At 44.6% G+C, this 21,679-nt stretch overlaps 1 protein-coding gene across 11 annotated transcripts; it reads left to right on the top strand.

Annotated features, from left to right (window-relative positions):
• The first annotated feature begins 1,384 nt into the window (after positions 1–1,384).
• Positions 1,385–18,883, top strand: LOC114853671 (polymeric immunoglobulin receptor-like). 11 transcript variants are annotated; one of them, XM_055512194.1, is made up of 10 exons: positions 1,385–2,086; positions 10,854–10,933; positions 11,137–11,379; positions 11,948–12,265; positions 13,534–13,830; positions 14,195–14,302; positions 14,383–14,447; positions 14,667–14,770; positions 15,247–15,300; positions 15,856–18,883. In XM_055512194.1, exons 2-10 carry the CDS (start codon positions 10,891–10,893, stop codon positions 15,983–15,985), a joined length of 1,362 nt encoding a protein of 453 aa, XP_055368169.1. In that variant the 5' UTR covers positions 1,385–2,086; positions 10,854–10,890; the 3' UTR covers positions 15,986–18,883. The 11 variants fall into 11 exon arrangements, 9 of the variants coding, with proteins under 9 accessions (XP_055368169.1, XP_055368167.1, XP_055368162.1 ...); XM_055512192.1 differs by having other exon boundaries at positions 1,388–2,086; positions 10,888–10,933; XM_055512187.1 differs by having other exon boundaries at positions 1,590–2,086; positions 11,044–11,379.
• Positions 18,884–21,679: the final 2,796 nt, after the last annotated feature.

Genomic DNA, 21,679 nt, shown 5'->3' with positions numbered 1-21,679 from the left:
TAATCTAATGTTATAATCTGAAATAATCTGATTAGAACGGGTCAATGAATCAATTAATATGGGACATTTGCTATAGTAGTAGTTCAAGAACTCGTTTATCCTCTTGCGGAGTAAAATATTGCAAATTAGAATTATTGAATTTGACAACCTATGCAAAACTCAAATAGATTGTGACAGTAGATTCTTTTGATGTGATGTGAAATGGGGAAGATTATGGAATGGCCCTCTCTCTGTGTAACTGTCTTATTAGCCACATGTAAAAAGTATGTGCTATTATAAGACATTAAGCTTGTCATTATTATTATTCATTCCAGGCATCTAGTACAGCCTGTGATTACTTGGTTTTCTTGCTATTATTAAAAGTACTTTGCAGCCTTCGAGCATCTCATAGTGCAAACAGTGTAAAATAGAGTAAAATGTCCAGGGGTGTGTGTTTCACAGGAAGTGGATTTGATCAGAAGTGTCCAGGCTCTCCTGAAGAGAACTACAGCTCAGGTTGTCACTCAGATCAAGTGAGTGATTGTGCGTGAAAAGTTAAATTGCCCTGACATGTGTCTCACTCAGAAGATGTTATATGGTTCCATGTGTGTGTCAGGATGAACAGAGAGGCTAAGCAGATGCTAGAGTCAGACTGGTCTGATAAGTACCAGGCCTACAACCTGGACGACCACTGTGGAAGACACAACAACATGAGCCCAGACACAAAGCACCACCCGAGCTCAGGCGCCCTGCAGGAGCAGTGAGTGTGTGAATCTACAGCCCTCTGACTGAAAGTGAGTCCTCTGACTTCTGCTTCTCACACTTGCTGCCTTCTGCTCTGCTGCAGGGTGTGCAACCGCTCAGCATGGACAAAGTTCACTCAGGACAACCTGAACAAGGCCCTGCAGGAGGAGCAGGCCACCAGCAGCCTCAGGTCTGATGGCCATGAAGGACGCTCCTGACCCCAGTGTCACTGTGGTGGATGTAATCAGGCTGTGTGTTTGTCCCAGGCTGTTGGTGGAACAGCTGCTGCAGGACACCACCAAGGATCTGACCTTCCAGTGCTCCAGCGTGGACCAGGCTCTCAGTCAGCGCTGTGTGGAGCTGGTGGAGGCCAAGGCTCAGCTGGAGATGAAGCTTGCAGACAGCCTGGGACAGGCTGTTAGGCAGATAGACAGACACATATTAACTGGTTTCAACACTGTCCCTGTGTGTGAAGACCTTGGAGCAGATTGGGGCCCAGAAGAAGAACATTGTGGCTCTGCACAATGCCCAACGTTCTCTGCACTGTCAGGATACTATACTATCTGTTGCTGTGTCTGTGTGTTGTTTTTCAATCCTAGTTGATTTCGTAGTGTTCAAACTATTACAGGGGCAAAGTAGATATTGTAGTGTGTTTATGGAAGCGTTTTTTTATTTTTCATGTAGTAAAATTGATTATTGCTTATGAGAGAAGTACAGAGAGTAGATGGGTTCGTGTGTCCTCAGTGACTGGGTTAAAGAGTTTGCTTAAACTGGGTTCGCAGAATCTGTCTTCGCAGAATCTGTTGCCTAACAATGTTGCTGTTCCTAAGGAAATATTCAAAATGTCACGCCGACCTGGGAAAGGAACTGGGAGGTTGAGGCTGGGCCAGATGGATCTGGGAGCCGGACAGATAACACGGCCCAGCGCCAGGACTTTCCGAGTAGCCGAGAAAAACATCTACACGTCCTTATTTGGACATGTGGAAAGATTTTAGGTGGTGGTTAAAAGCAGGCCTTCACAGGCTGGGGTTTTCAGAGCGCTTCGCAGAGGGTCCGCTGGTAGCACACAGCTGACCTTTTCCGACCTCTCAGTTCTCTCTGCAGAGGAACAAGCAGGTGAATTCGGTCTCTGCCTCTCTTGCTATTACTCTTTTGTAATCATTATCTGATTGATTTAATTTGTCATATAATAGACCTGTATGCTATTGATTTAAACGATACAAAGTTGAGTTCTTGTGAAACCTCTGCTGGGTTGAAGAAAATACACAACAGAAATTCCAAGCAGGCAGGAAACAGCCGGGTCTGGAGCCGACAGGTGCCTGACTGCACTCAGCCCGAGACGACTCGTCACTGGTGGCCACAGGTGAGATGCGCTTAAGCTCTTACATGACGATTCTCTGTGTTGGGGGCAGTGTGGGCAAATGTTGGTTATATTAGAAATTTCTAAATTCTGATTCGGCTATTTCTAGGAAACTATCTGTTTGGGAATTAGCAGAGAGAGTCAGTGGAGAATTTGCTTGTATAATTTGCTGTATATAAATATAACTAACCAACTGCTTTATTTGTGTGCTGTGCTGTGCTTTTATTGGGGGAAAAAATGACATGGCCTATTGACCTCTAGACGTTGACTTAAATGTTGACTTAAGGCAGACGCGGATTGGACACTCTAATATTAAGGGCTTTGAAGTCTGTATTTGGTTAAAGCATATATAAAGGCTGTGTAAGTACCATAACTGATGCAGATGGCTTCGGCCCAACAACGCTGAAGTGGCAAAATATATGCACATTTTTCACTGGACTGGACACTCACTATTTACTCTTTCATAGGGTAGGAGCTATATTATGCCATTTTAAAAGCGTACACTAAATTTACAGGGGGGGGTGAGTAACAAGCGTCAGGTTACGGTGCGGCCTCAGTGAATTAGGGAATAGAGTGTGACCTTGTGCTACACATTCAATCAAATTTTGGTTTTAGGCACTGTAGGTTTGTGTGTGTATGAGGAGACCTACATTAAGCTTGGGACTGATCAATCCAAGTGTAGATTTTCTCATGAGTTGTGAGGCCTGAGAGACATAGGGAAACCGGTAAAAGCACTTTCTGTGATATGCATATGAAGTGTGCTGGCAATAGTGTATGAAGTTTAATCAAGTGTGTATTTGTGTATATACGTATGTGAGGTTAAACGGCGTAATAGTTGCTTGACGCTGATTTAAATTTGAGTAGGCTGGGTTGACAGCGGCTCCTCTACTACTCTGGTGCAGAGGGAGTGTGTGTGTGTGTGAGGGAGAGAGGGAAAGAGAGCAGGAGGGCGGGGGAGTGAGTGTGTGTGTGTGACTAGAGACAGATCCCCGCTCCTCATACGTGTGTGTTTTCAGATAGTTGGGGGGAGCCGTTGGCTTGGTGCCAGGTGGCGACAAAGTTTTAATTTTGTAGTAGCTTAATACTTTATTGTCCTATATCATGTTTACTTTTCTTTGTACTTTTATAATCATTTTGACGTAATCTGAGTATTTTAGTGCATTTTTTGTGACGACGTGTCCGCACTGTGGTTGGGAGTGGTCAAGCTGGTCACGGTGTGTGAAGACGCGGCTGCTTTGTTTATTAAAATAATAAAAAAGGGGGGAGTAGAGGCGCGGTCTCTGAATTGGGTGTGGAGGCGTCAGCTGTGGGCCTCTTCTGTTGTTTACGCTCCCAAGAGAGAGTGTGTGTGTATGTGTTTTCCTGCTCAGAGCACTAGGCTCAGCATGTGTGTCGTACTGGTCAGAGCATTAGGCTCACGTGTGTGTGTGTGTGAGTGTGCATTGGAGAACTATAGACACATAGTAGGCCGACTGTAATAAAGCATTAGTTTTGTCACTATTATTATTGTTACGGACAGCATTTAAACTTCAAAAAAAAAATTCTTTTCTTGTTTGTTTGACATATAAGCATCACATATATCCCGAACCCATACATACATACACATACCGTATTTTGCGCACGAAAAGACGCACCGCATCAAAAGGCGCACCTTCAATAAATGACGTATTTTAATTATTTTTACATATATAAGGCGCATCGCATCATAAGGCGCACCTTTAATAAAACGCTTCGCATAAGGCGCTAAAGTAGAGGCTGGAGTTACGGTGCGTTATGCATCCATTAGATGCATAACGCATCCATTAGATCAGGGGTCGGGGACTTATGGCTCGCGAGTCACATGTGGCTCTTTTGACGACTGCATCTGGCTCTCAGATAAATCTTAACTTATATTCCTTAACACGATATGTAAGAAATAATTCCGCTGGAAATCACAGTGTTAAAATAACGATCACACTGTAACTTAGAGCTTTAGCTGCTTGGGCTGTTTCCGCAGAGATTTTGACTCTTACAAAGATCATCGCTGTATGAAACGATGCCACACTCTGTGATATTTCCTGACAATAGAACGCTAGTCACGCACAGAGAGAGAGAGAGTGTGACATCCTCACTGCAGAAAGGATCTGTGTTCACACAGACACAACAGCGCTGAACCAAACAGGTGACAGCGTCTTAGCAGAAGTGGAGCGCATTTCACTTTTCCTGCGTTTTACTCGTTTTTAATTAATTAAGTGCAAATAAATCTTGTGCTTATCAACGATTAGCGCCAATTTGTGATTTCAATAAATATACTTAAAATATTTTGGTCCTGTGGTGTGCCTCGTGTGTGCCTGACTGATGGATGCGTTATGCATCTAATGATTAGCAGTCAGATAGGTCAGTCAAACTTTATTAACAAGAAAACAAAACAACAAAGCAACAAGCAACAAGAACAATAATAACTCTGTAAACGTAAAGCTCACTTTCTCAGTTCCTTATCTAAAATCCCTCGAAAACTTCTTCTTCCGTGTCCGAATTGAACAGCTGGGCTATTGCGGCATCCAAAACGCCTGGCTCCGTCTTATCAAAGTCATCATTAACCGAGTCAGTGTCGCTGCTGTTGTCTGGCAGTTCGGTGACAATTCCTGCCTTCCTAAAAGCTCGGACCACAGTTGTGACTGATATACCAGCCCAGGCATTTACTATCCACTTGCAGATATTAGCATATGTCGTCCGGCGCTGTCTCCCCGTCTTGGTGAACGTGTGTTCGCCTTCGGTCATCCACTGCTCCCACGCAGTTCGCAGTCGAGCTTTGAATGCTCTGTTGACGCCAACATCGAGCGGCTGGAGTTCTTTTGTTAATCCACCCGGAATGACGGCGAGCACTGAATTAGTGTGCTTCACTTGTTTTTTGACATGCTCGGTGATATGTGCGCGCATGGAGTCATAGATCAATAGGGACGGAGCTGTGTGAAAAAAACCACCCGGTCTCTTCACATAAATTTCTCTCAACCACTCACTCATCTTTTCTTCATCCATCCATCCCTTCGAGTTAGCTTTTATGACAATGCCAGCTGGAAAGTTTTCTTTCGGCAAGGTCTTCCTCTTGAAAATAACCATGGGTGGAAGTTTGTGGCCATTAGCCTGGCAGGCGAGAACTACAGTGAAGGACGTTTTCTCATTCCCTGTGGTGCGAATATTCACCGTACGTGCTCCTGTTTTATCCACAGTGCGGTTTACAGGGATATCGAAGGTGAGTGGAACCTCGTCCATATTGATGATATGCTCTGGCTGGATCTTTTTTCAGTTATCTTGTTTCTGCAGTATGTGCGGAAAGTGGCCAACTTTTCCTGATAATCAGCTGGTAGTTGTTGTGACACAGTAGTGCGCGTACGGATGGAGAGATGACGTCGTTTCATAAAACGGAAGCACCAAGAAGGACCGCCTCTGAATTCACTGATGTTATGTTCGCGAGCTAGCGCTATTGCCTTCATACGAATTGTGACTGTACTAACACTTCTGCTTGCTGCTCTTTGTTCAGCAACCCACTGTTCAACTTTGTCCTCTAACTGTGGCCATCTCGCTTTGTTCCCGCGGAAACTCTGTGTTGTCTTCTTTACTTGGCGGAGCTCATCCTCATACTTCCTCCACTTCCTCGCCATTGATTCATTGATATTAAATTCTCTCGCTGCTGCTCTATTGCCGTGTTCTTGTGCGTGGCTTATCGCCTTGAGTTTAAACTCAGCGTTGTACGCGTGTCTTTTGGTAGGAGCCATTTCAGGGTATTTACAAAAATATTAAAATGGAAATGAAACGCCAGTTTCCCGGTATCCCAGCATGCACTGCGCACTATTACGGGGGAAAATCGAGTCGCGGCTGCTTACCGTAACTGAGACCTGTATGCGTTTTAATACTGGGCCATATACAAGACGCATTGTATTATTAGGCGCATGATCAGCTTTTGAAACGATTGAAGGCGTTTAGGTGCGCCTAATCGTGCGGAAAATACGGTACATACATTCATACCATAAATAGGAACCATGGCTACACAAAAAGACACATCTTCAGTTGCGATATTGGGGAAAAAGTATCCCCTCCTAGTAGCGGAGATCCAGAAATATTCCAAAAAGTGGAATAAGAGAATGCGTAAAGCCACGTCACCCTGGCCATCCGATGTAACATTCGACCGAGATCAGTGTGCAGAGATGGGAGTGTTAATAAAAAATTACAAAATAAAAGATAAATCTGCCAAGCGCGCAAAAACGAGAGCGAGAGACTGCAATGCTAAAACTATTTACTGACCAGGCCAAGATGTTGGGGGAGAAAACAGTGGAGCATGTGAAAAAGCAGCTTGAGCTAAAGAAAAAAGAGATGAAGAAGGGAGGGAAACCCCCTCCTTATGCTGCACAGATGCCTGTTCGGGAAATAAGACTGTTGGGGGACTACTCGCTTAGATCTGGCAGATCAGGTAAAAGCATCTACCCGGTTGAGGAGTTAAAAAAGGTCAGGGAAAGAGAGATAGAGCTAGATGACCTAGAGGAGCTGCCCGCCACATATGCAAAAGCAGCGCAGCTTGCAGGGAAAGACACTCGCCGCATTAGTGGATTGCATGATAAAGTAATGCAGGACATCAAACAATCAGAGTGTGCAGAGGACAGCAGCGAGGCCGAAGAGGAATGTGACGGAGAGAGTGCGACTGGGGAAAGCGAGAGGGTCGACCCCCCGCTATTTGAAGGAGGGGGCCAAGCCCAAGCAGCCAGGGATGAAGAAACGAGTGAGTGTGGCTGCAGCGTTTGCTCCTGGGAGTGAGGTGGAGGAAGAGCATGGAAAGATGAATGGAATCATCACACTCAGCTCCCAGGGACAGCCAGTGTCGTCAGAAGTGGTGGAGGAAGCATCAGAATACCCCCTGCTGGCCAAAGGTGCAAATCTGCAGTATGTGCCCTGGCCAACCATGGATCTGGAGGGGCTGGTACAAAGACTGCCCTGTCTGCATGATGGTGCAGGGAAATGGATTGCAGCCTTCGAAGAAGAGACCATCGCCACTATCCTGGCTATGGGTGACCTCAAAGCCCTCCTGGGAAAAGTGCTGGGGAAACAGGAAATCGTATGCTGGAACCCAGGCACACGATGGAGAACTATTCAACAGACATCGCAACGCGCTGTGGACAACCCTGAGACTGCGCTATCCAACCAGAATCCAGCCTGACAGCATTGTGGCAGTGCCAATAAAAGATGATGAGAGCCCACAAGCCTATGTTCACCTCACACGTAAAGAATGGATAAGACAAACAGGTGGGAAGCCTGATGAGGACATTTTCCATAGGCAGGCTCTGAGAAAGAGGATTGTTGACGGGCTGCCACTCCCTGCACAGATCAAGCTGGGTGATGCAGTGGGACTCTACTCCATGCCCTTTGAACAATTCACAGATCACGTGATAGATGCTGTGACCAAAGTTCGCTCTGCTGTGCTCCGTCAGAAGCAGCAGGACGAGCAGGCAGTGAGAAAGCTGACCCAGCAGCAGCTCACAGAAGGGAAAAAGAAAATACAAGCTGTGGTCCAACACGCACCCCCACCCCCAGGGACGGCCCCAGCGGCTGTCCAGCCCCAAGTGATCTATGTCCAGCCAGACGGAGGGAGGAGGCCCATCCAGGATGAGAGGAGGGGGCATGGCTGGCAGAGGCAGAGGAACGGAGGAGAGACGTGGAAATGCAGTAAAGTGTTACTATTGTGGAAAAGTTGGACACATAAGGCGATTTTGCTTTGAATGGATACAGGCCATGTCTGGCCAGAACCCACAGGGAGGCAGATGGGACCCACCAGTCCATGGCGGGGTCCCCCTGCTGGCTACTAGGGATGCCCTGAGGATCAGGGGAATCCGGGAGGGGAGTGTCAGTTGCCACTAACATGTTTCAAGCCCTGATGAAGAGCCTTTGGTGCCGGTACAGGTAGCTGGTAAACCTATTAACATGATGGCTGATTCCGGAGCTGCTTACACTTGTGTTAGCAACGCTGATGCTGATCACCTCCCAAGATCTGGACAGTATGTATGGATCGTTGGATTCTCAGAGACAAAGCAACTGATTCCACGATCGAGCCCGGTTCCTCTACAGTTCCAGGGAAGAACAGTGAAACTGCCAGTATTAATATCGGACCAGACTCCTGTGAATTTACTGGGACGAGAGACCCTGTGTAAACTAGGCTGCACTATCCTATGCACGTCGGATGGAGTGATTGTGGACACTGTACACCATCAGATGACTATGAGAAAATATGAAGAAATGGTGTATTGGCTCGGAAATATAGATGAGACATTCATGAACTCTGCTGAAATGTGGATGGACTTCATCGGAGCCAACATGCCAGAAGCTTCTCGACCGGCGTGTCCTCCTCACTGCACACTCCAGTACTGTATTTCAAAACAGAATTTGAAGCGCAACCAGATGACTGGATCAAGAAACAGCCAGAAAAAATTCCGATCCAGTCTGCGTCTATCGTCTTAGGGAGGCAGGGAGCTGCGATGACGGTAGAGAAAGGGGATTATTTAGATCAAGAGTTCAAAATAAAAAATAGCATGCCCCACGTTACACTTTTAGTGAATCCGGAGTACGGGCCAAAACATTTAGGTCAAATGATTGTGCAATCTAAACAAGCAAAGTTTAGACCTACAGAGAACAAAAACATTTGGGTGAGTGAGGATGAGTTGTTTCTAAAAATAGCTATTTCAGCTGAGGGTTGGGCTTCCCCACAAGTAATTAGCCTTCCTTGTCAGACTGTGCTCTGTCATCAACATTCTGATTTACAGAAGCAATTGGCTGGAAAATATGGCTGGGGGCTGGAAACAGGGGCTGATTAAATTGGGGGTAATGATTACTGTAGTAGTAGTTGTCCTAGGACTCATCTTCTGTTGTTGCATTTCGTGCTTGAGATCGTTAGCGCTTAGAGCAGTAACCAAGCAGACGATGCAGATGGCTGTTATCAAACAGAGAGAGTAAAGAGAAGTCAGGGTAGCATAAGTAGTGAGGGAGGTGACCTCTTTTCAGTTCCTGACTGGATCCATATCGGGCCCGAGGACGGGGAGGACGAGGAGGCGGATGAGGACGGTGCCACCCCATCAGCGTGAGGACAGAGAGGAAGACTGGAGACGGCCTGATATGCACCACATCTATCTATGCACATATACTCCACACACAGTTAAAGGCACACTTCTGTTCTGTAACGTGCCACAGATTATCCACATTGTTCATGTATTCACATTGTTCATGTACTGCATTAATGTTCTTGTAACCAGAAAAATGACAAATGTATGCTGTGGTGCGTGTAGTATTGTTTGCCACTATGTATCTGAATTAATCTGACACAATATAACAAAAGTTTGTACCACATGATGTATGTTTTTTGTGTTGTTTTAAGGTGGGGGACCGGATTCACCTGAAAAGGCAGTCCTCTAAACTAATTTGGGCGTGAGGTAAAACAGGTGGTTTAAATTGCATAGTTTTACTAATAGGGTTAATTAGGTTAATTGGCTTTAGCTTTAATGGACATTTATCTGTCCATTGAATTGAGGTGAATTCGGTCTCTGCCTCTCTTGCTATTACTCTTTTGTAATCGTTATCTTTGTTAATTTGTTATCGCTATCTTTAATTTGTCATATAATAAACCTGTATGCTATTGATTTAAACTTCGAAGTTGAGTTCTTGTGAAACCTCTGCCGTGGTTGAAGAAAATACACGACATTCATAAATAAATGCTCTTGGAACATTTGAGGCTCTGGACCATCTGGTGACAAAACAGCAGCAGCCAAAAGAAGATGGAACAGATTGAGCTCCATAAAATCTTTACATGGTGAGAAAAAATAAAAACAGGAATCATGTTTAAATTAGGAAAGAGAAATATAATCTCAAGTTATGAAAGTGACTTCCACTGAAATAATGAGTCAACCTACTATCAGTCACGAGGTGGCGCCATCGAACCGCAACATCTCCTTCCTCCACATAAACTGAGCATCTTCCACCAGCATGAGCAATATTAGCATCCCGTGTGGGAACTTTTACAGGTAGTTACATGATAGTGGGTTGTACTTCACATTACAGAATTGTATCAGTGTATTTCATTCGTTGTTGCTGTTATTTCTGTTATTGATTCTATACTCAGTGGAATTCATTGGGGGCGGCACGGCGGTGCGGTGGGTCGCCTCACAGCAAGTACTGTAGGTTCTGGGTTCGATTCCCAGAGGCGGCCCTGGTGCCTTTCTGTGTGGACTTTGCACGTTCTCCCTGTGTTTGCGTGGGTTCTCTCCGGGTTCTCCGGCTTCTTCCCACAGTCCAAAGACGTGCATTAGGTTGAATGGCCTCTCTCCATTGCCCGTAGGTGTGAGAGTGTGTGTGAATGGTTGTATGTCTCTGTGTTGCCCTGCGATGGACTGGCAACCTGTCCAGGGTGGACCCTGCCTCTCCAGCTGGGATAGGCTCCAGCTCCCCTGCAACCCCACGTACAGGATTAAGTGGAATAGAAGATGGATGAATAAACTTTAGCAACACACCTGTCAGGAGGCAAACAGCAGCTTAGCAAACTTCACAGCCTAAAAAACAGGCCTACAGACCCCAAAGGGTCACATGCAGTGTGTGAAAAACACAGCTGAGCACAACACTGCACTACAAACACAAATTAATACATTTATATGTTTATATTTTTACATTTTATTAAAACAAAAAAATAAAACAGATTAAAATGCAGAAGTGAAAGTGAAGAGTTTTGACAGAGGTTGTGGGTGGAACATTTCTGTGTTAGAAAACAGTCTGGTGAATGTTGTATTTCCTCCAAGAACATGACGATGCAGCGCCTTCAAATGCTGCTCTTCTTCCTCATCGGTAAGTTTAAATTACAAGTAAAGCAAATTAAAACAATACATAAGGACACTTTGTCAGAATGCTCACTTTTCTGCTCTGTTGTAACAACTCCTGCTGTTTTATTTTTGTAGCTTCTCCCTGTTTTGTGAGCAGCAAAAGACCGTTGATCCATGTGTTTGGATATGAAGGGAGAGAAGCCAAAGTCTCCTGCTCTTATGATGCAGGATATGAGGATTATGAGAAGTACCTGTGCAGAAACGACTGTGGCAGTAATGATGTTCTCATCACAACGACAGAAGCAAAGAAGAACAGATTCACTATCAGCGACGATATAAACAAGAAGGTTTTCACAACCACCATCTCTAATCTTCAGTATAGTGATGCTGGAAAATACTGGTGTGGAGTGACAATAAGTGGAATACTAGAAGATTTCTACCCTGCTGAAGTCAGGCTGCAGGTGGTGAAAGGTAAATACATCATACATTCAAGTAATGTTATAATTAAGACAAAGTCTTCATAGTATATTTACAATGTGATGAAACTGAATGTTGAGTTTCAACACTGTTCTCAAGTCATTTTTTCATTACTGTTTTTAATATTATTTTGTGTGATTTCAGATTATTTATGAATATGAAGTCATTTAGGTTAACTAAAATATTGTCTGTGGGTATTTCTGCATTTGTTTCTACACACACACACACACATATATATATATATATATATATATTTATATATATATATATAGAGAGAGAGAGAGAGAGAGAGAGTTTTTTATATATATATATATATATATATATATATATATATATATATATATATGTACACACACACACACACACACACACACACACACACACACACACACACACACACACACATATATATATATATATATATATATAATATATTAATTGCTATTTTGCTCTTTTTTGACATTTTGACTTCTAGCATATTTATTTTTTGTAATATTGTTATTGGTGGTTTTAACCCAGAAATCTCACTAAATAAATACTACTGTCCTGAACTGTTTAATAGACACCTGCTGTGACAATTCCACCAAAGTCCCAAGTTCTGAGGGAGGTTCTGTGTCCTTCACTTGTTCATATGAGTCTCGGTACCAGAACAACCTGAAGTACATGTGCAGAGGAAACCGTCCGTCCACATGTCTGCAGCAGGCAGTAGTCTCCTCCATCAAGAAACAAGACACACGCTTCACACTGACTGATGACAAGCTGTCAACATTCACAGTGAACATCACCAGTCTGACCCAACAGGATTCTGGGTCGTATCTTTGTGGAGTCCACACAAACACAGGCCTTGATGTTTTCTCTGCTGTTGATCTGGAGGTCAAAGGTGAGAGGTGACAGTGTCAAAGTTTAGCAGCACCAAGGGCATTGAAAAACATTCAGCAGTTACATGTTGTTTAAAACATATTGACTCTTTTAGAGCTCAAATGTTGGAAATATATTCAATTTCAGACAATGTGTAGAATATTATTTTTCACACATTGAGATTTAAAGAACTTTTTTTTTTTTACGTAAATCCAGGAAACACCTGCTGTGACAATTCCACCAAATTCCAAAGTTCTGAGGGAGGTTCTGTGTCCTTCACTTGTTCATATGAGTCTCGGTACCAGAACAACCTCAAGTACATGTGCAGAGGAAACCGTCCGTCCACATGTCTGCAGCAGGCAGTAGTCTCCTCCACCAAGAAACAAGACACACGCTTCACACTGACTGATGACAAGCTGTCAACATTCACATATCTTACTCTGAATGCCATATTGTGATGGACAGCTTTGCTTTAACAAGAGGGGTATATATAAAATATATATATACTCTTCTTGATTTATGGTTTATTTAATTGTTTATTTAGCTAATCCAAAATATGTGTGATGTTGCTGTGTTGGTGGACAGGTTAAGTTTCTGCTTTAGGGTGTGTGGGGGGGGGGGGGGGGGGGGGGGGGGGGGGAACCAAGCAAATAAATAAGCAGGGATGTACCTTAGGCTAACACATTCATAACTAAACAACTGTTGTACTGTGGTTTACCTTGGAGATTAATACTAATACCAATAATAGTGTACAGGTATGTGCACATACTCATACATATACATATCATATACATACATATATGCATTGTTATACATATCCCATACTACTTAATAAAAGTCATGACATACAACACCACAATTTCCATATTCACACATTATTGATGTTGGTAGTGATAAGTAGCAGTAATACTTACAATTAGGTTTAGAAAGCCTGTTTATCAGCTCAAGTGTTGAGTGTCCAATCACAAGGTTAGTAAAGCTGTAGCTTAACATTTTGAGGCAGACGTTGGTGCATGAACAATGCGTGCCACTACGCCCATCCAATGAGCAGAGGAAAAAATCCTAGCACTGTTTTTTCTTCAAAGTAACTGTGACCTGAAGTGTTAATACACTGTGGCGGTTGGTGGTTTAATCCCACCCGGACACTTCACACTAGGTCCCCAGGGGTCGCCATACAGTATGTGGCAACCCACTGCTCCACCATGGGGGACTGGGAAAAATGCAAAGGAATCAATAATGTATCTTATCTTATTTTACATACTTTTGCTCCAACCTCCTTGTGTCTGACAGAGTGGTGCTGTGTGAAGTCAAACAAACTAAGAAGCTCTATGGGACATCCAATAACTATGCAGTGTCCCTATCCACCACAACATGGGGCAAACAGGAAGTTCCTCTGTAAGGGAGACCACCACAGGAACTGCACAGACATGATGACTGACACCAGGTTCACTCTGCTGGATAATGTTTCTACCAGCTCTTTCTTGGTGATGGTCTCAGAGCTGGCAGCAGGTGATTCTGGGACGTACTGGTGTGGCTCAGACTCACACTGGAGCTTTGGAAACTACACCAACATCCAACTGTCAGTAGGTAAAATCCCATCAATGTTTTGGTTTTATCTGAGCTAAATTTGTGATCTGAGCTACAACCGCTGCCTGTAATGTTTGTTGTTACGTTATCCTGTGTGTGTACAAATATTGTTAGTCCGTGAAATCAGTGTTTACATAACTGGTCCCAGTGTACACATGTAATAAACTAGAAGAATTGTATCCTAGTATTTAGTATTATTTCAAACGCATCACAAATCCACCAAATGCAGTGATGCCCCAGGTCTGATAACTGGTTTCCTTCTGCTTCTGAGTGAAGGTGAAGCAGGTGTGAGAGAGCAGATATATGAGGAGTCTGCTGCTAACGTCTGTTAACAGGAAGGATGATTTTACTCTCTCTCTTTCAGATGTTGCTGCCTTTAACGTTGTGGTTTTCATTGTACCTGCTGTGCTGGTGTTTGTTCTGATATTTGTGATGGTCATGGTGTGTAAACACAAATGTCACAAAGGAAAAGGTACAAATGTATCAACAGAAACAAAACAATGCTCAAACTGAAAATATGGAGGAAACAAACCTTTACTGTTCTGTTTTCAGCAACTGGAGCCAACGTGGAAACAACACAACAACAACACAAGGCTGGAGAGATCAGTGAATCTGATGTAAGAAAACCTACTGTATATATTGAAAACATGAAAATCATGTTAGCAGCTCAGCTCCACTTAGAGTTATGTACATTCAATGAAGCCATACCCTGACGTCTTATTAGAGATGGTGGTTGAATCATCAAGTTCACACTTCAGTTGGTCGTGCAATTTGCTTTACCAACACTGTGGAATACTTGAAGAAACCAGTTGACTCATTATTCTGATTCTATTTAGATTTATGAAAATCAAGACGTGGTCGTGTCCTCAAAGCAGAGGAAGTCCAAACAGCAGAACAGCTGCTCCCGTTATGATGCAGGTGGAGCTGAGCAGGACTTGATGTATGAAAACTTCAACACAACTGAAGACATCTACTGTAATGACGTTTACTGCAATGACAATAAGAAATGAGCACTGTGCACGTCTAAACATTACCTTATGCGTTCCAGTTCCAGTTCTATGACGCAACATATAGTATAGTCCAATCTGTATACAGTATATAGCTGGTTTTATTTCACTTCTTTGAATGTAGTTATTTGTGTAAATCAGTTTAGAATCAGCATGAAGACATACTGTATATGTTGTTTTTTTAATTAACCTATAGTTTGCCCTTTGCCTTTAATTTTTACACATTATCAATACTGTAAAATAAACAGTTATACTTAAGTTCAACAATTTACACGTATACAAATACAGATATATAAATTGAAAAGTTTTTCACTTACAAATCTGTAAAAGCCTGAAATAAAGTGAATAGTAATAGCAAACGTACTATTGCTGAATCTACTACTGCTACTTCTCTTTTGGCTTTTCACAGCGAATCATCCTTTTCCATCAATCTATATCCTGGGCATTTTCTACACTCACACCAGTGAGTCAGTTAGCACATCCATATATCTCCCCTTTAGTTATCCATTCGTCCATCTCCATCCATCTGTAAAATTCTACCAATATATTCACTCTCCCTCCTCTGCACATGTCCAAGCCATCTCATTCCGGCCTCTCTGACTTTGTTGCTAACACAGGCAACATGAGCCGTCCCTCTGATTAACTCTTTCCTGATCCTGTCCTACCTCGGTCACTCCTAAGGAGAACCTCAGCATCTTCATCTCTGCTGCCTCCCTCTCTGCCTCCTGTCTCTTTCTCACTGCTATCATCTGTAACCCACAGAAAAGAGCTGGTGTCACTGTCTTTACACCTGTCCTTTGAGTCTTGCTGACACTCTTCTGTCACACAACACTTCTGACACTTTCCTTCACCTGCTTTGCTCCAACTCACCTCTTCACCTCTTTTCCACACTCATCATCACACTGAACTGTTAAACTCCTGCACGTCCTTGACCTCAGCCTCTGTAGCCTCACTGTTCTACTTCGCTCCTTCTCGTTTAGACACATGTATCACTGACTTTCATGCCTCTTCCTTCCAGAGCAAACCTCCACCTCTTCAGCTGTTCCTCCCCCTGCTCTCTACTTTCACTGCAGATCAAACATCATTGTCCAGGGAGATTCCTGTCTGACCTCGTCAGCCTGTCCATCAGCATAGCAAACAAAAGCTGACCCTTGGTGTAGTCCTGTTGAACAAACTGGTTAGAAACTCCCTGCTGTCTCTCCTAGACACAGGTACGTCATCAGCAACAACAGCCTTTCCACTCTTCATCCTTTTCAGGGCCTTCCTCACCTCATCCTTTCTAATCTCTGCTATTTCCTGCTCCACAGCATCCACATCTTCCTCCCTTCTTTCCCTATCATTTTCACCCAGCCTCTTCCTACCTGTTTCCCTGATAACCTCTGCTGTAGTTTCCCAGTCAAGTGGAAGCTCTTCCTGACCACCCAGAACCTGCCTCGAGACGAAAAGAGACTGGAAAGAGACTGAAGCGGCTGGCTCCGGGCCACCAGGAACCGATGGTAGGGCGACCTACTCCGGGAGGTCGGCAGGAACCGAAGCTGGGACGACCTTCTCCGGGAGGTCGGCAGGAACCGAAGCTGGGACGACCTTCTCCGGGAGGAGGGTGGAGCCGACAGGAACTAGAACGGCGTCCTCGGTGAAGCCGACGGGAACTAGAACGGCGCCCTCGGTGGGGCCGATGGGAACTGTAGCTGGAATGACCGAGTCAGGCCCGACAAGGACCAGACTGGTCTCACCTGGACCAGCGGTGGGTAACATGACCGCCTCCCTAGGACCGACAGGGACAGGGACGGTCACTGCTACCAGGTTGGCAGGGCTGCTTGCGGTCTCCTCTCTGGAGCCGGCAGGGCTGCTTACGACCTTCGAGCTTGACGGGACGGGCGCTGAACCCGACTGGGCTACAGCCGGGTTCAGCGTGAGCGTGACGTGATTTGACAGGAGCACAACGTGACCGGGCTGGAGCGTGAGCATGACGTGATTTGACAGGAGCACAACGTGACCGGGCTGGAGCCTGAGCATGACGTGATTTGACAGGAGCACAACGTGACCGGGCTGGAGCCTGAGCGTGACGTGATTTGACTGGAGCCTGAACGGAGCACGACTGAACTGGGGCTGGAGCCTGAACGGAGCACGACTGAACTGGGGCTGGAGCCTGAACGGAGCACGACTGAACTGGGGCTGGAGCCTGAACGGAGCACGACTGAACTGGGGCTGGAGCCTGAACGGAGCACGACTGAACTGGGGCGGAAGCCTGAACGGAGCACGACTGAACTGGGGTGGGAGCCTGAACAGAGCATGACTGAACTGGGGCTGGAAACTGAGCAGAGCACGGCTGGGCTGGAAACTGAGCAGAGCACGACTGGGCTGGAACCTGAGCGGGACACGACTGGACTGGTACTGTCTGTGATTCTGTGGCGAGAACGGGGGCATGAGACGGCGGACCGCACGAGTGCAGGAAGTCTTCCCAGCGGAGTAAACATGGAGCTGGGCAGGCTGGTGCAGCAAACACGATCTAACAATCTGGCAAGGTACTGGGGTGAGAGGTGGTGCTTAAATGCTAGGTGACCTGATTACAGATGAGCTGCAGGTGTGAGTAATGAGAACCAGTACTGGCAGGGAACAGCTGTGATATGACGTTTAGCAGGAAGTCCTTTCAACATACTGTAAAAGTGGAAGTGAAACCAAGACGTGACCGTGAGTCCTTCAAAATAAAACCAGAGAAAGGACAGACATTACCGAAAGGAAGGACTGCAAAATATAACAAGGAGCAGGACCAAAAACTGTGACACTTTACACCAAACCTTCCCAACACCTCCTCATCACCTCTGTTCCCCTCAGCTTCTTCTCCAGCTATTTGCGGAGGGTACCCACTGACTACATTCACCATCACCCCTTCGATTTCTAGCTTCAGGCTCATCACCCTTTCTTAGACTCTTTTCACCTCTAGAACACTGTTCACAAACTTGCCCTTCAGGATCACTCCTACCCCTTTTCTCGTCCTATCTACACCATGGTAGAACAGTTTGTATCCTCATCCACTCCGTGCTTTGCTGTGCTTCCACGTCATCTCCTGCACACACAGTACATCTACCTTCCTTCTCTCCATCACGTCTGCCAGATCACTGGCTTTCTCTTTCATTGTGCCAACTTTAAGTGTCCCTATTCTCAGATCTATCCTGCCTTTCCTCTTCTCTCTCTGTCCACAAATCCTTCTCCTTCTTTGACCAGTCCAATTTCCACCGACACCCTGTAGGTTAACAGCATCTGTGGCATTCAATGTTCATCCAATATGAAAGTGGACAATTCGCATGGTTGCTTTTGGCAAGTTTTATGCCGGATGCCCATCCTGATCCAACCCTCTCCATTTATCTGGGCATTGGACCGGCACAAAGGTTACTGGCTTGAAACCCCTGTGCTAGATTGCTGAATTGTAACAATCGATTAATAGAAATCATCAACATGTGTGTCCTAACCTCTAGAGTCCCTGCATCCTCATTTGAGGACTGCACATTTTGGGTTTCCTCCTACTAGTTAAGATGTTGGACACTGAACACTACAGCAGAGCACATAGAAATATGAGGGTACGGTGAACTAACACAGCCTAGGAGATAACAATGTTTCACCTAAGGCAACATAATTAATAAGCAAAGACAAAGACAGTACACAACAGTAACAACAGACATCCACTACACACATCAGGCATCATGGATGAGGGAGACTCTGTAAGTGTCACAGAGACATATTTAATTTAAATTATTTCCTGAAACAAAATGTTCTTATTTTGAAAGTATGTCCAAGCCTTTATTTTGATGTACGGGTCACTGGCGGGAGTTTGCGAGGAGCATTGTGGGTCAGTAGCATGAGGGCAAAGGAGAGACGCTAACTGCTGGTAATTCTGCGCACGATCCCAGAGGCGCACACGGTAATTGTGGCTTAATGTTGTCGATGCAATTTGTCGTGTACATGTTCAAAGCATATATTTCATTCTATTGTTGTAGTTTTCACGGTGTCTGATGATGAAGAAGCGTAAATAAAGAGCGTCAAAGACATCAGTACGATGCGTGGCCATCATTGTGGATCTGTGCAGCTACAGTGAAAACGTACCGCCAACTCGGCCGACAGTACAACGCTAAGAGACGCGCTCCGTCAGAAGAGGAAGCCTGGTCGCTGGAGCCGTGAACATCCGTGAAAAATGTCATAGAAGAGGTTCACCGACTCGCGCCTGGACACCTGACGTTGCATGGTTGACAACGTCGGAATCCACCACAAGAGGGCAACATTACGATATCCTTCCTAGTGGCTGCGGAGTGTAAACTTGTTGATTTAACTGTGGACTTCCAGCGGTAGGCTCTGGCACTTCCAAAGGTATCAGGTCTGACTTACCCGTTGTTGCAGTGCAACATTATGAACATTCTTAAATACACAAATAAGTATTTGTAGAGTGTGTTGATAAGAATGCCTTTTTTGTTAAGGAGAGAGTGAAAAGAGAGAGAGAAAGTAGTCTGTCTCTATACTCTGTTTACACTTAAAAGAACGTGTAGTGGTTTAATTTCTTCAAATTATATCCAAATAGAGATACAGCATTTTGCAAAATGTCAGTTGACAGAGAAACACAACAAGATAATGGTCTTGTTGAGCTGCAGGAGCCTCCACAAGCTGAATGTAGGAAGTCCGCAGGAGAAAGGAAGTTAACCCCAAAGATGCTGGAATTAAAGCAACAAGAGACTAACCAAGGAGAAAGAAAATTCATCAAGCTATATGAAAGCTGGAAAGAGCAAGTTAGAGCAGCACGTATGAATCTTAAGGAAGAGTGCTCTGATCATGATTTAAGTAACTTGATGGATGCCATTGAAGAGTTAGAGACACGAGTTAGAGACTCTTATGAAGGTATAAGATCTCATTTAGCACCTTCTACTGATATTCGTAGAAAAATGGACTCCTGCACAGCAGTTACAACAGATTTAATGGGCTTAATGAAAGTACGCATGAGTGAAGTTGGACAAGATGAGTTTGATGCAAGTGCAGAAAATGCAAGGCTTCACATGGTGCTTGACAGGGAGTATGCAGAGTCAATATTTGGGACTATGAGATCCAAATCTAGCAATCGCTGCACAAAGACAAGAGCTTAAAGCACAAAGCACAAAGACAAGAGCTTAAAAGGCTAGAAAATCAAAGAGATCTTGAAGTAATAGCTGCAAAACTAAAGGCATACTCTGAGGCTGATTCAAATGAGAAGTGTTATGAAAACAGAACAACCCACTGTGAGGTGACCAGTTGTCCTGCAGTCCCAAATAAAGAAAGTAAAGAAGGAACAAGTATCACAAACAATGGAGAGTCACTACTTCAAGCTCTACGCGACTCTGTGGTTTTGACCAGACTTCCGGCACCTGAGCCAACTATCTTTACAGGAGACCCACTCAAGTTCGTGCAGTGGAGCACAAGTTTCAAGACTTTGATAGAGCGGCGATGTACAAATCCAGCTGACAGGTTGTTCTACCTTCAGAAATACATAGGTAGTGAAGCACAGTCTGTACTTGAAGGAACCTTTTGCAGAAAGGATAGTGAAGCTTATGAACGAGCATGGGAGACATTGAACGCTCGGTACGGTCACTCCTTTATCATTCAACGTGCATTTAGAGAGAAATTAAGTAGCTGGCCAAAAATTGGATCCAGGGAATCAGTTAAGCTTAGACAGTTCAGTGATTTTCTGACAACGTGCAGCAACGCCATTCCACATGTTAAGGGACTTCAAGTTTTAAATGACTGTGAAGAGAATCAGAGGATGCTACAAAAACTCCCTGACTGGGTGACCTCTCGGTGGAATGGTCATGTCACAGAACAGCTACGACGAACAGAAGATTACCCAAGCTTTAAGGAGTTTGCTGACTTCCTGGCACAAGAAGCAGAAATCGCATGTAATCCTGTAACATCCTTTTCTGCCTTGAGATCCAGTGAAGAAAGACCCCTCAAAGATGGCAAGCGCCAAAAGGCTAATGTCTTCATTACGAATCTAGAAGCGCCAGACAAATCAAATACAGCGATGAAACCATCTGCCATGGCGGAGAGCAGCTCAAAGGATCCAGATGAATCCAAATGGACAAACGCTCCACATCAAATCGCATGTGTGTACTGTGGAGAAAGCCACTACATCCACAAATGCCAGATATTTGCCAGTCAGTCCACAAACAACAAAAGAAAGTTCATACTAGACAACAAATTGTGCTTCGGCTGTCTTAGAAGAGGGCATAATTCAAAGGATTGCCAGAAAAAGGCCACTTGTATATTATGTAAGAAGCGTCATCCAACAGCACTTCACGAAAATCGCCCTGCAGCAGACATGCCATCTCAGGCTACGCAGTCAAATGAGAAAATGTCGTCTCTTTCCTGCTGTGTGGACAGAAGCGATGGTGGGAGTACATCAATGATAGTACCTGTATGGCTCTCTACAACCACCACTCCTGAAACAGAGACCTTAGTGTATGCCCTACTGGATACACAAAGTAGTATTTGTAGACCAAGAGGTATGCCAGAGTATAGGTGCACGTTCGCAGCCAGTGAAGTTGAAACTTACCACTATGATGGGCAGAGACTCCCTTGTCCATAGTGAAAGGGTTAGTGAGCTTAGAGTAAGAGCTTTCAACTCCCAAAGCTTTATCAACTTACCACCTGCCTGTACTAGAGACTTCATCCCTCTCGAGCCATCCCACATTCCCACCTCTGAAACAGCCAAAAGGTGGAAACACCTGATCCCTATAGCACACGAAATCCCAGAGTTGATGGATTGTAAGGTCAGACTCCTGATCGGTTATGATTGCTCCAGAGCATTAGCACCACGACGTGTCATC

Source organism: Betta splendens, chromosome 1, assembly GCF_900634795.4.
Source record: "Betta splendens chromosome 1, fBetSpl5.4, whole genome shotgun sequence".
In the NCBI taxonomy this organism is placed as follows: Eukaryota; Metazoa; Chordata; class Actinopteri; order Anabantiformes; family Osphronemidae; genus Betta; species Betta splendens.
The sequence above is the reverse complement of the archived record's forward strand: the minus strand, read 5'-3'. Positions and strand labels throughout refer to the sequence as shown.